General features: G+C 43.1%; 1 protein-coding gene across 1 annotated transcript in view; it reads left to right on the forward strand.

The window, feature by feature from the left end:
- Window positions 1–13,669, forward strand: part of CPNE1 (copine 1) — a 72,446-nt gene that overhangs the window by 20,347 nt on the left and 38,430 nt on the right. The window contains 8 exon segments of the mRNA XM_086852735.1: window positions 4,222–4,350; window positions 4,844–4,953; window positions 4,955–5,021; window positions 5,709–5,779; window positions 5,999–6,074; window position 6,835; window positions 9,903–10,014; window positions 10,438–10,513. Coding sequence (XP_086708861.1) covers window positions 4,222–4,350; window positions 4,844–4,953; window positions 4,955–5,021; window positions 5,709–5,779; window positions 5,999–6,074; window position 6,835; window positions 9,903–10,014; window positions 10,438–10,513 — 642 coding nt within the window.

The following is a 13,669-nucleotide window of genomic DNA, read 5'->3' on the forward strand; positions in this document are numbered from 1 at the left end:
TGTATTTATTTTCTTCAAAATGTGGCATTATATCACGTGCAATTCTAAACAAGAGCAAAAATTAGAGGTACCTGATGGATCTGAAGCTGTATGTTAGAAACTCTTCCCGTGAGGGAGTGTACAGAATTTGGCTCAAGATGAAACTTCACAGGCAATGCATCTCACCAGTAAGATCCCCGGGTTGTGGGAGCAGTGGATCAGATGTTTGTGGCTATTGTCCATATAACAGTTGATCATGGGGGTGTAGCACAACCTCAGCTGTATTTTACAAGCTCTTTCAAGCAACAGCACTTACCTAGTGGCTTGCTTACATTGCCTTTTTGTTTGAAACCACATAATGGGATGTACCAATTAGCTCTGTTTTCTGTAGTTTAAAGAGAGTTTGAATTTACTACTGCTTTTGGAGTTTATTTTCACTTGGTAATCTGAATTTCTGTGGTTAGATCAGTTTGGAGACTTCCAGACTGTGCTGTACTTTAATGTACTAGTGGCAGTTGGAGATTGTTAAACTCATTATTGCAAGCTGATCAGGATCAATGTTTAATAAATCCTTTATAAATGAAATGTGATAACTTTGAGGGAAATAGTTTGCTTTAGCTGCTGGTTTTGCTTTGGAAATATCTACTGTCTTCTGTAAACCAGAAAGTTCAAGTAGTAGACATCAATATTAGTTAACAGGGGTGGTTGTGAGGGGGAAAATAGGAGAACAGTGCATTTTAGAATTTCTGAAATGGTTGGAAAAATTTGAGTGTTTCAACAAATGTAAATAATACTCTGTCATTATAAATACTGTTGGAAGTCTAAAAACTAAGTTTGTTTTGTGTGTATGAATGGCTATAAATAGTATGCTCTGTGAAAATTCGGTGAAACAACATGAAATGTGGTTTTGAAATGTTGATTCCAGTCTGCAAGCTGAATACAATTGGCGTTCTTGAATGCATGCTGAGAAAAAAAAGGAAGGCTGTTAATAAAAATAATAAAACCCCAAGTTCTTTCAGTGCAATTGCAGCAAACTGTATGCTTAGTTTGAGATCAGAGCCTTTGTGCACTGTTTGAGCTTAGTAACTACTATAAGATTGTTCTCTGATCATCTGTCTATTGCACAGCACTGGTAAGTGGTGAAGTGTTACTGCTCCAACAGTGTCAGCACTGGGTGATGCTATAGTGCCTGTCCCTTGCAGCGAGCTGGCACGGCCAGCTAGGCAGCTTGGAGTAATGAAATGCCAGGATGATATTACAGCATTGTGTGGAAGTGCAAATCAGAGAAAGCATCATAGGCTCCTGCTTAAAGAGGAACAGGGTGGGGGGGTTGTGTTAGGTGTGGCGTGGTTTGAAGTCCAAGCACTAATTGGTGGCATTTTTAAAGCTTTTGAAATTGTCACTTCTCTTTGAGGAAAGGAACTGGGACTCTATAGAGAGAAGTGGAGATGAAAGTCAGCTTATATATTTCACATAAACTATTCACTTTTTTATAGAAAGAGAGATGCAATCACTATAGTTGACTATGAGAAATGAAAGTGAATTCCAGAAATCTTACTTTATGGAGGAAAAGAAAAAATTTGAGCCAATATTATCATAATAAAATCGTGTTAAAAAATCAAATTGGAGCTAGTTTTTCTAATTGGTGAGGAACTTCACTATTTTTTCTTCCCATTCAGGTTTGGATTTGTTGTTTTTGTTTTTTTTTTAATATGTGTGTGTTTGAGGATGAAAATATGTTAAGCTTTTGATCTTTCTAAGCTTTTCAAATGCAGGCAGATTTCCAGAGATTTGTGCTGCTCAGTTAACTGCATGAGCATGGTAACTCTGCAAAGTTGCTTACCTGGGGGCTAAGCAGGTCTTCAGGCTTGGCTGAAATGGATGCTGTATCTTAGCAGACCAAATACTTGTTGCTCTTGCTGCTGGATGTCTGTGACCTGGATTTGCTTCTGCTGCTATTCATGGAGTGGACTGATACTGGAGAACACCATACAGTATGTTTGAGTAGCCATGAAGTAAAAAGAAGGTTTTGTGGGCTCTTTGAGGAATCCATAGGCAGTAATCTATAAATAATTGCTGGCTGAGGCTGGTGTTTTCAGGGTTTTTTTTTTATTATTATTGGATTTTGTTAAGGAGCTCTCCCTCTTCATAAGGATTTAGTCTGTAGTTGTTAAACCTGCTTTCTTGTTATCCCCCAAATTGGTGAGGAAGGACATACAGCCAGTTAGAACAGTTCCTGCTCAGCCACTCCTAACAGCTGGCTTCCTTGTGCTCTGTTGTGTCTTGGTGCATCAGTGCATCTATGTGCATCAGTGAGTGCTCTGTGATCACCTGATGGAGCAAGAGGATTTAGTGGGAAAGGATCCCTTGTAGTTTGTAATGTCCCCAGTAGTCAGCAGAACATCTGGGCTATAGTTCAAGGGAAATCCATTACTAAATTCAAAACAATCAGATGAGACGACCTTCTAGGTATTAGGGTACTGGAAGTCAAATCTTTGAAACGGGGGAGTATTTCATAATTTCATTGCTGCTGATCTGGAGAATATATTCAGGTAACAGATAAGAGGTGACTGGGTTTGAGGATTTGAGTCCCTTCACCTCCTGGCTTCACTGTGTGGTTTAACAGTTGCTATCTCTAACTCTTCTCTTTGGTGTCTTTGTAACATGGAATAAATACATATGAGCTTGTTCTGTGTGCAGCTGAAGATCTGCAGTAGTGCTTTCTTCCCAGAAAGGAACCAGTACTGACTGGAGATGCTAAAGCTTATGGAGAACTGTTTCTTTGAGGTTAACTTTACTCCTGATGCTTTGAGCTCTAGTGGGAAGGAAAGGTGCCTCCTGTTAGTACAGAATTCTCTGTTGCAGTGGAGAAAAACAGAGGCAAAATGTTGGCAAAGGAGCCCAGACTGGATGTCCTAATCTTGTTGTCAAATAGTGGGTGTCAAACAAATTTGTGCTGTTGTCTGTTGGCACAGATGTGAGTCTGTGTGAGATGAAAGCTGGTCTGGTGGAATGATATCTGTAGGTAAAGAAAAAACTTGATACCTGTGATTTGTGATTTTAGGAGAACAGTATTTATTAAAGTCAGTGGTTTCATGGTGAATCTTACTTGGGGTTGAAGGCAACTTGAGTGGAAAATGGATTGCTCTTGCCAGTAGTTAGAACAGCTGACCACCAGACTATTTCAAGCAAGTCTTTTTAAATATGCTGGTGTTAAACCAAGTGATGATGATGACCTTAGTTGCAAGCTGAGCTATGATTGTCTTTGCCTAAAGCTTTGCTAATTTTCACTGAGTGCTGGTTTTGTCCTGCCACCATCTCTGGAGCATCTGAATGCCATGCACTGGCATATTAAGTTACTTTAACATTTGTCCAGGGTAGATTTTCTGACTGGGATGTTGAAAGGATTAAATGTTGTACAATAAAAGCTCATCTCTTTGAGTTAAATGTATTCACCCTGCAAGTATGAAGAAGCCATGGTGTATTTAGGTACTAAAAAGCCAAAGCAAGTAATTTATTACTTTCCAGACTCAGAAGAAGCTTCTCTATGAAATATTCCCATTTAAAGCTCTAGTCCTCAAACTACCAGTCTCTGTAATATTTTGATGCTTGAAGGCTTATTTTCTAATTCCGTTTTGAGAATTATAGCTGTTCCTCAAACAGAAGCGTCTGCAGCTTAATGTGTAATAAAATTTAGTTATCCCCTGGTTGTGGGATGATGATACAGTTTGGAAGCCAGCATGGCAAAGCACGGGGGCGCTCTGTAGCTCCCGTGGGTGAGCAGGGGAGGCTTTGGCAGTGCTTTCACCGCGTGGGGCGACTCTTCGGCGCGGGGCGATGGCTGCGGTGCTGGCGGGACGGAGGTCCCTGTCCCTGTGCGGGGCTGTGAGAGGCGGTCCCAGGGAGGGGACAGCAGGCCCGGCCCTTTGTAGAAACCTGAGGCAGCAGCGCGCACCGAGGCAGAGGGAAGGACCCCTGCGGGGGTTGGGGGGAGCGGGAGCAGCGGGGAGAGACCGGTAGAAATAGGTGAATTCAAGAGCCGAGGGACGGCGGCGGGGCGAGATGGGCTGCAATTGCTGCGCGGGGGTTCCGCGCTCCTCCGTACCCGCCTGGCCCGGGGCGGGAGGGGCCGCGGAGCGCCTGTGGCCGCGGCTCCGCCCCGCCCGCGAGTGCCTCCGCCCCGCCGTACCGGGGGCGCGCGGGGTCCTGCCTGGGCCGTCTGACGCTGTGCTCTGCCCGCAGATGGCCGCGTGCGTGTTCCGGGTGGAGCTGCCCGTGTCCTGCCGGAGCCTCCTCGACAGGGACCCGGGCTCCAGGTCGGACCCCCTCTGCGTCCTGCTGCAGGACGCGGGCGGTGGTCGGTGGACTGAGGTAAGAGCGGCCGGTGGCCGCGCGCTGCCGGTGGGTGTAAACACGCCGAGTGTCTCGCTTTCCATCCCGTAGGTTTTCCTGGCAAGTGCACAGTATACTTAATTCAGATTTACAGTTGGTGAGCAGTCCCATTGCCCACACTCAAACCTTCAGTGATCTCTTTAATTGTTGACTTGTTTGCGCAAAGTTGCATCAGGAGGCATGTTTGCCTTTAAGGGTATGACTTGCCCTAGAGCACACACTCCAGAATACATTGTTTCAGCACTTCCCCCCCTAGTTTCCAGATTTTTCCCATAAGGTAGTGTTTTTCAATGTCATTTCCTTTCTCGGTGAGCTATTGATCGGCCCAGTTTGTCACTGAGCACTAGGCATGGTCCAGAGTGTGTAGCCTTGCTGCTGGTGCCTGTGCTCACCTGGTGCTTGTTTAAAAGCTGTGTAGGAGAATATGGGCTTCTTACTCATTGTCAACAGCTTTGCTCCTGTGTTTGTGCAGGTAGATCACATGGAAAAGGTCAAGAACTGCCAAGACCCTGAATTCTGCAAGAAATTGGTTGTGGACTACTACTTTGAGAAAGTGCAGAAACTGAAATTCAGAGTGTATGATAGATAACAAGTCCTGTGATTTCAGTGATGATGACTACCTGGGAGGGATTGAGTGCACACTGGGACAGGTATGTATAGATGTGTTTTATGAAAAATAAAGTGAAAATCTGCTTTGTCAAAGGCTTCAACATATTCAAATTTGCAAACACTATTAAACATGTTTGTGTTACCACTGAATATGGTTAGAAAAATCATTGTGTTGGATCACAAAGCAAAGGTCAGAAATACACATTTTGTAATTAATTGCTTAACTTTGGAGACAATTGTAGAACTAAAGGCAGCCTGGGAGTAAGGAAGCATGGTGCTTGGGAGGGTTCTCATGGAGTTTCCTTTGCACAAAGTGACCATCAGGTGGTAAATCGGGGAAATAAGGCTGCTTGAGATTCATTTCCTGAGAAGGGTTTTGTATAGCTAGGTAGGAGAAGAAAAGTGGGGTTCATATTATTAAAGAAAGACTTGATAAATTAAATAGTGTTTTAAGTTTTAGTAGCTTTTTGGCTGCTTGTGATGACAATGCCTCTTGTGTCTAAGAGGCAGCAAAAATAGGAAGCTAAAGTTAAGTTTGGAGATGTGTTTGTGGGCACCGTTTCCTGGATAGTGAGAGACGATGATTGTCAGACTATTCAGGAGCACTCTTGGAAGCACATTTAAATCTTTTTAGAACTTTTGTGAGAATTTGAAAACTTTGGACCTGAAGAGTAAGTCTTTCTTCTTTGTCTAACATGGTATTTTTATTATCTGTCTTTTAACCTTAGGTTGTATCCAGCTCATTGGTCACCTGACCACTGGAATTGAAACAGGGAAAGCCAGCAGGAAAGGGCACAATGCATTATGGTAGGTAAGGTTTTTGTTTGAAAAAACTTTCTCAGTATGTTGTCTGAGATAAACTGGCACTTCTGGTTTCCTGTCAGTATATCTTCAAATACTACACATACACAGGAGAGAGATATTTAAAAGAAACTACAGTTTCTTTTATGGGCAAAATATAAGCAAAACTCTGTGATTTCTTGTTTACATTTTTTCCCCCTCCCTGAATTTCCATGGCTCAGATTTCAGCAGAGGAGATTGAGGATACCAGGGTTGTGTACTTAGAAATTGAAGCCCAAAACTTGGACAAAAAGGTATTGATTTTAAAAGAAATTATACTGCATGCTTCTCTAGTATAGTGAAATCAGATAGTGCTTTGGACTTGACTAGCATAAGAGATCTGATAGCCAGGATGCTGTGGCAGGAACAAACAGAGCTTTGAAGATTGCCAGAAGGTTGAATCCTGGCAACAGGGAGAAGATTGAATCAATGTTGAAATATGCATGTATGTTTGTATGATGTTTAACCCAGTCATTGTAGTAAACAATTACTAGCTTTCCTAGAATGGTATATTAGCTTATGTAGCCCACAGTAAAATCAGATTCTGATCACTGAATCAGTCATCCCTGTCTCTCTTCTTTGCCTATAATTGGTGCTCACCATGTGAAGAAAAGGACTGGCCCAGCTGGTGGCAGTCGGCGCGCCCCCGGAATGGATCGTGGTGGTGAGAGAACCACATCTGGGCCCACAATCACCTGATCAGCTGCAATGTGACAGGTGAGCTGGGGTAACAAAACTATGGGACGGAATGTGTCTGAAGAGACAGACATTAATGAAACCATGCTCGCTCTTCTGTGCAAACATGGCTCCCATTCTAAAGCACGACTTTAAGTCACTTTTAAGATGGGTGTCACACGTGTTTCCCGATGCCACCCCTTCTTCTGTTTTACCCTCTGTTTCTGGGACAAAGTTGGCATTAAGCTCTACGACCTGGGCACCCTCCCTGGACACGAGCCAGAGCTATGAATGCTACCTGCTTGGAGGGCGGTCATGGACATGATGAAAAGGGAGGAGGGTGGTGAGGCTGCTCATGAGACTATCTCTGAGACAGCCCTGGCAGCTGTGCCAGACCAAAGCTTGCCCAGTCCTGCTCCCTGTCCCTCTTCCACGTGCCCTCCCTGATAAGCACAAGGGATAGAGCCTGGTCACCCCTCCAGCCTCACTGCTATACTGCCAGCGATCCCAGAGCCGCCAGATGGGATCGGACACTTATGTGGTGGACACTGACTCTGACAGTGAAGGGGAATTGGACCCTTTTGACCCAGTCCCAAAAAAGACCCGCACTTACTCCCTTTGCATGCGCATAATTGGTTACAGATAAAGAAGAAAGCCCTTAAGGACAGAGACTTTGATACCTCTGCAGAAATGTGTGACTTAGCCCGAGAGGTGAAAAACCTCAATGGGAGTTCTTAGGCCACTCAAAAATTAAGATTAATCTATGCAGCTTCAAGTTCCACCAGAATGGCCAGCCTTTACGGGGAAATTTATCTCGAACACGGGACAGCTAAACATGTGCAGACACAAATCTGACAGCAGATGCAGCAACCAGGAGCAGCTGTCAGCTTCCAAGCGGCCCAGCCCCTCAACAATGGTCCATCTCTGACCTATGCCCAGCCACCCCAGGCAGTGCTGGACTGGACATATCAACCAGTAACATTAACTGATTGCTCAGTATTTTGTCCCCTACAGGAATTTCTGGATCCTTGAAAACTGGTTACCCAGCTTTGCTTGTAGGTACATCATCTACCTCGATAACAGGATTATTTGAACTTCCAGGAGTCATTGACTCTGATTCAGTGGGGAAATAAAGATCATGGCTTGGACTCCCCAGCAGACCTGTGTGGTCCCCACCAGCAGCAGTATAGCCCAACTCATACTTTTCTCGGCAGCACCCCTATCTGCACCCCCAATAACTGAACAGAGGGGAGGTGGGTTTAGTTTTACAGGGATCCCACAGATTTTTGGACACATCTTGTCAGAGTCACTTTGTATTGGCATGTGACAAGACTCATTGATACTGGAGCCGATGTGACTGTTATGTCAAAAACCCAATAGCCCAGTAACTGACCATTAAGGACTGTGCCTCAGATGCTCTCAGGCATAGGTGGGAATGGCCAAAGCCTGCAGAGCCAACACTTGGTGCAAATTACAGAATCTGAGAGCCAAATTACTATAATTAACCCTTTTATGTACTGTCAGTTACCCTAGTTTTGTGGGGGAGAGGCTTTCCTTGTGTCTCTACAGAGAAAAGACCACCTGGCTCCCTGCCTGAAATGTGAAACTTTTCCAGGAACCTCTACCAGCAGCTGAGAGAAGCCAGGAACCCTACCAAGCCCCCAAGGAGATGGAGGAGGAGGAAGAAGAATTACAGTTCACGACTCACGTATTTTGTCCCAGCTGTGAAAGAAACTATGAACCTTTGGGTTTTATGTCAGTATAAAAGTGGAAATTGGTGGTACTGCAAACCCCTTTTGGGAAAAACATTGAATTTTTAATTGTAGTAGGCCATGAGAATGAGGATAGCCCTCACCTCTCTAGTCTCATGAGAAAAGTGTTGAGGGAATCCAAAAATAGCCATATTTACAAAGTAGAGTGCAAACAAAATAACTTAGTGCCTTCTATTTGGCCAATCCCTGAACAAGCTTGGGAAAAAACAAAAAAAGAATGTGCTAAAAGATATGCTTGGAAACTAAAATCCAAAAAGAGGTATTTGCTACAACATAGTTAAGAAAAGCATGGAATTAAATTGAATGCTATGCTTGTGCTTATTAACATTGCTTGCTTTTACTAACACAGCTTAGCCTGATAACCAACCCAAAATAAATGTTTAGATAACTCCAGCTAATGTAACAAAACAAGATACCCTATGCTTAGCTACTGCCCCCCAGAAAATCGATTTTCAACCTGTTTAATAACTAAGAATCTATCCATAATAGCATATAACAACTAAAAAGTAGTGTGTTTAAACTAAGAATAGGATCTGAATCTTAGCTAGATAACCTGTTTAGTGTCTGGGGTTTAACACTCTGGCCAAAGGATTTGTTTAGAATAGGTATGCATGTGTTGATTTTAATAATAATTGTGTTAATTCTGATACCATGTTTACTTCAGTGTACCCAGAGATTAATAAATAAAGCCATCAAGGGAATATTTTTGGTAGAAAAGAAGGGGAAGATAAAGTGAAATCAGGAAGTGCTTTGTACTTGACTAGCATAAGAGATCTGATAGCCAGGATGCCTTGGCAGGAACAAACAGAGCTTGGAAGATTGCAAGAAGGTTGAATCCCTGAACAGGGAGAAGACTGAATCAATGTTGAAATATGCATGTATGTTTGTATGATGTTTAACTCAATCATTGTAGTAAACAATTACTAGCTTTCCTAGAATGGTATATTAGCTTATGTAGCCCACAGTAAAATCAGATTCTGATCACTGAATCCGTTGTCCCCGTTATCTCTTCATCGCTGATACTCTAGTAGTTACATTTTTTGCCTTTTGGCCAGGAATCTCTGCATTTGCAGACATTCAGCTAAACCACTAATCCATGTGTGAGCAAAGGCTCACTGTGTTTTGTGATATTTACAGAGGAGTAAACTGGAGATAAAATTGCATGTTGAAATCTACAATGTCAAACTAGAAACTCAACTGCCAGGCTTAGGTTTGGAGGTATTATTTGGAGTGTTTTGTATGCAGATATAAATCAGTTACATAATTATTTCCAATAAACTGATATTTCTGTATTTTTGTTAAAGAAGAAATGGTGGAAATCTAGGTTTTCTGCTCAATGTTATTTTAAGCCAAAGACCAATACAGGGATTTAGTGACCTAACTCTGTTAGCGAAATGATGTGATTTATAGGGACAAAAGTGGTCTGAAGAGGAGGTCCTGGAATTGGAACTGATAAATGCTGATGACTTACAGAGTGCAGCATTTTTAGAAAAGAAAATAAAAGTTAGGAAAGAAAATGAATGTATAGTTTGACTTTGTTCTTTGTTTGAAGTATTTTCTACTAATAAGTTAATTCTTTACTCATTTTTGTAAAATACAGAGGCAGCTGATTACTTCTGGGTTTTTGTGTGCAAGATTTCTTAGGTAAATTGGATCAGTTTCTGGAGTTTTACAAGCAGAGCAATGCTGGAACATGGCAGGTTGTGTACAGATCAGAGGTAGAATTTCAACACAATTTTTTCCTTGAGTTGATGTTAGACAGCTTACTCTTACTAAAAGTGAGAGTTGCACTCCTGGTCATGCTTTGTACCAGTTTTGCAGAGAAAGTATTCTATAAAAAGTTACTGTGCTCACTATGGCTGCAGCAAATTGTTTATTTGCAGCCTGGTGACTGGATGGAGCTACCTGAGTGAGGAGTCTGATCACAAGTGGCAAGTGGTCATTCTTCCTTTTCAATAGTGTTGAGCTTGACTGTAAAATTTAACTTTACCAAGAGTATTAAGCTTTTATTTCTTACAGAGCTGATGCTTGGCCATTGATACATGCCAGGGTTGAACTAATTGAGGCTACTCCCAGCTTGTCATGAAGAACCCTCATGTCATCATTCCTAGAGAGTTGCATGCTGTATTCCTATGTGACACTATGCTGTCATTTTTCTTAGGTTATCAAGAAAAAATCCATGCTGGTGGAAGTTCAGTGTTCCCTCGCAAACTTTCTGTGGTGGTGATTTTAATAAACCTATCAAGGTCCAGCCTTTAGAAATTCTTTGTTGATCCAAGTCATCCATTCTCTGTTGATGCTAACTGGGAGTTATCAGGTTGTCTAGTCATATTTAAGCTATTAGATGGCCTTTCTAGAATTGTAGTGTGGCAGATAAATGATTATATTTCTGTTTTGAAACACTATGAGTTGTCAGATTAAGAAGTCAGGAAATGCTGAAGTGACACAATTTCCAATGATTATTAGTCATAAGAAGAATTGTAACTGGTTTTTTTTCACTGTTCTGGCCAGGGTTTCAAGTTGAGCTTTGGTGGTAGTGTCTCGTTTGGTTAGGTGGTTGGTTGTTTTGGGATTTTTTTCATTGTGACTTTCTAGCACTGTTTCTTAGTTAACTGAGAACCTTGCAGATGTTGGACAAACTTGAGTGCCTTGGGATACTGACACAGAGAGGACTTTGAGGTATCAGTCAGATTTATCCATTCATGAGACTGGAAGTTTTTCCCAACTATTTTCTATTTGTTTCAAGTAGAAATTTAGTTTTGAGTCAGAGTAGCATTCCCCTGTGGTCTTGTATATGATAACTAATTCTCTGTGGCCCTGGCCTGCAGGGCTGTAGCAGATCAACTAAATATTTTAATATGTTTCCACAAAAGAAAGTTTAACAACTTACTATGTTAATTTTTCTTCAAAGCAATGCATTGATAATTTAAAGGTAATTAAATCCATAGATAGTTCTGTGTGAGTATAATTTCTCTCTGCTTTTCTAACACCTAAAAGCTTTACATTTGCAGAATTTTACTGCTTCACCCTCTCTCTGAAGAAATCTCATGCTGAAAGCTTGATATGGAAGATTTAGCAAAAAGCATGGATGCTAATGTTGTTCTTTGTGCAGTATAGCAGTTCTGTAGAATTACTGAGATTATTAACTGGAAATAGGTGTTCGGGTGTTGTCTTGGTTTAAAAGACAGGTGTCTGACAAGGAAGGTAGTAACCTTCCTGGGATGGAAAATATGTGTCCCTTCCCTCCGAATTATTATAACTTTGAAATTATGGGGCTTTCAGGCAAAGATACAGGAAAAAAAATAGCAGTTCTTTACCTGTACGCGCACACATGCGTTTGTGTGTGTGCGTGTAACAGGGCAAACAAACAACAGCCCCGATAGCAGCAAGGAACAGCCCCAGAGAGCCAGTCCCAGCCTCCTCCCGGCTGCAGGCACCTTCCCCTTTGCTGCAGTTCCGGGCACAGACGGCAGGGGTGCTGCTGGCTCCCGGCCGGGCAGGGCGGGCGCGATGATTCCCCCGCGCCTGCAGGGGGCGCTGTGGCGCCAGCTCGGCCGCCTCTCTCCACACGGGAATGGCGGGCGGGCTGGCGGAAGGGATGGACAAGGGGCTTCCTTTGGAAACTCACGGCAAGCAGCCGGGAAGCTGAGTGGACTGCAGCACGAACCTCGGAGCAGCAGGCTGGGACGGCAGAGATGAACAGAACCTGGGTGGCGAACAAAGTGTAGCAAAAAACCAGAAGCTGTGGCAGGAGCAGTGAGGGTCCCAGCAGATGCAGGATGTTGAATTAAAGTATAGCAAAAACCCTTAATCAGGAGCAGAAAACAATGGAGCTGGGTAGTGGCAGCTGGGCTCCCACAAGCAGAAGGGAGGTACTCCCTCCAGAGAGGGAGTCCTGGGATTCTCCTGAGGCACCCAAGCCGTTGATGAGGTTGGGTGTTGAAAAGGTCCCAATTGAATGGCTGCTCTTATGAGCAGAGTCTCACCCACGGTAAGGAGAAGCAGTGAAGGACACAACTCTGCAGTGGTGAATCCTCCAGGCAGCAGCAGTCCAGCACCAAAACTATGACCACCTGACCTCTGATCCTAAGAGCATGAGTGTGAGAGAGGGCTGAGCCCAGGCCCTGATCTGCAGCTAAGTCTTGTTATATCTGTGCTTTGCAAGAGAAAATCCCCCCAGCTACCAAGCTCACTCTCCAGCTAAGAGACATCCGCCAACTACACCCCTTGCCCCTTCCTCCTCATCTTGGCCACATCTTTTCTCTGTATTAAGTATTGTTGTTTTAAGTATTGTCATTCTCATCTCTTAGGCAACAAATGGGAGAAAGATTCCCTGAGAGAAAGAAAAAAAAATCTTTTTTTCCTAAAAAAAAAAAAAATAAAATCCTAACCTCCAACAAGTGTGCTGGGCTTGTCGGTAGGTGACAGTGTTCTAAGAGGTGTTTGTGAGCTCTTATTGGTTGGGAATCAACAGTCTTAGGTAAGAAGAAAGTCATCTTGGTTAAAAAGTGTGCAGCAAGCATGTAGAGGAGGTAGCTAAGAGGTGGTGCATATTGTCATTTGTTAGAACTGACGTGACGTGGTTTACACATGCTGTTTTGTGGGGCTATATTTGCTGTAGCCCAAAAATATTTGTGTTGTTATTTTGTTTGTTTTCTAGAAGCTTTCTCTGCTTTGGAATCCACTTCAGGGTGACCAGCTTCTTCAAAAGGATAGCTTTTTGCTGTTTGTTCATTTGAGCCAAAATTCTTAATGCACGGGCAAATAATTTGTGAAGTTTTCCAGTGCAGCTGTGAAAAAGGATTGAACTTTTCACGTGCTGAGGAAGTTAGTGAGTGGAGTCTTGGCTGACAGGCAGGAGTTTCACTAACAACACTGAAGTATGTAATATTGCAATGCTGTTTTATTTTTCATTAGTGTCATGGTTTGAAAGACAGGTGTCTGCTAGGGAAGGCAGGAGCCTCCCTTGGAATGAAAAATGTAAACCCCCTCCTTCCAAATTATAATTTTGAAATTAAGGGCTTCTCAGGTAAAGATATAAGGATAACAGTTATTTACTAGTATGTATAATAAAGCAAACAAACAACAACTCTGGCATTAACAACAAAAAAACCCCAGGAACCTAGTCCCAGCCTTCTTGTCCAAAGGCACCTTCCCCTTTAGTGCAGTTCCGGGCATGGCCGGCAGGGGCGCTGCTGGCTCCTGGTGGACAGGGCATATGTGGCGATTCCCCCACGGCTTCAAGGGGGCACTGTGGCACAGGCTCGGGGAGCACATGGTAGTGGTGGCTTTGTGAGATACAAAAAGGGATGGAAGAGAGGATTTGCTTCACAAAGACCTGCAGCAGTTGACCCCTGGAGCATTTGTTCCAGCAGGACTTGCAGGAACACTAAGCTGGGTCG

The sequence above is a fragment of the Cyanistes caeruleus genome, chromosome 16 (genome assembly GCF_971803275.1).
Source record: "Cyanistes caeruleus chromosome 16, bCyaCae1.hap1.1, whole genome shotgun sequence".
Lineage (NCBI taxonomy): Eukaryota > Metazoa > Chordata > Aves > Passeriformes > Paridae > Cyanistes > Cyanistes caeruleus.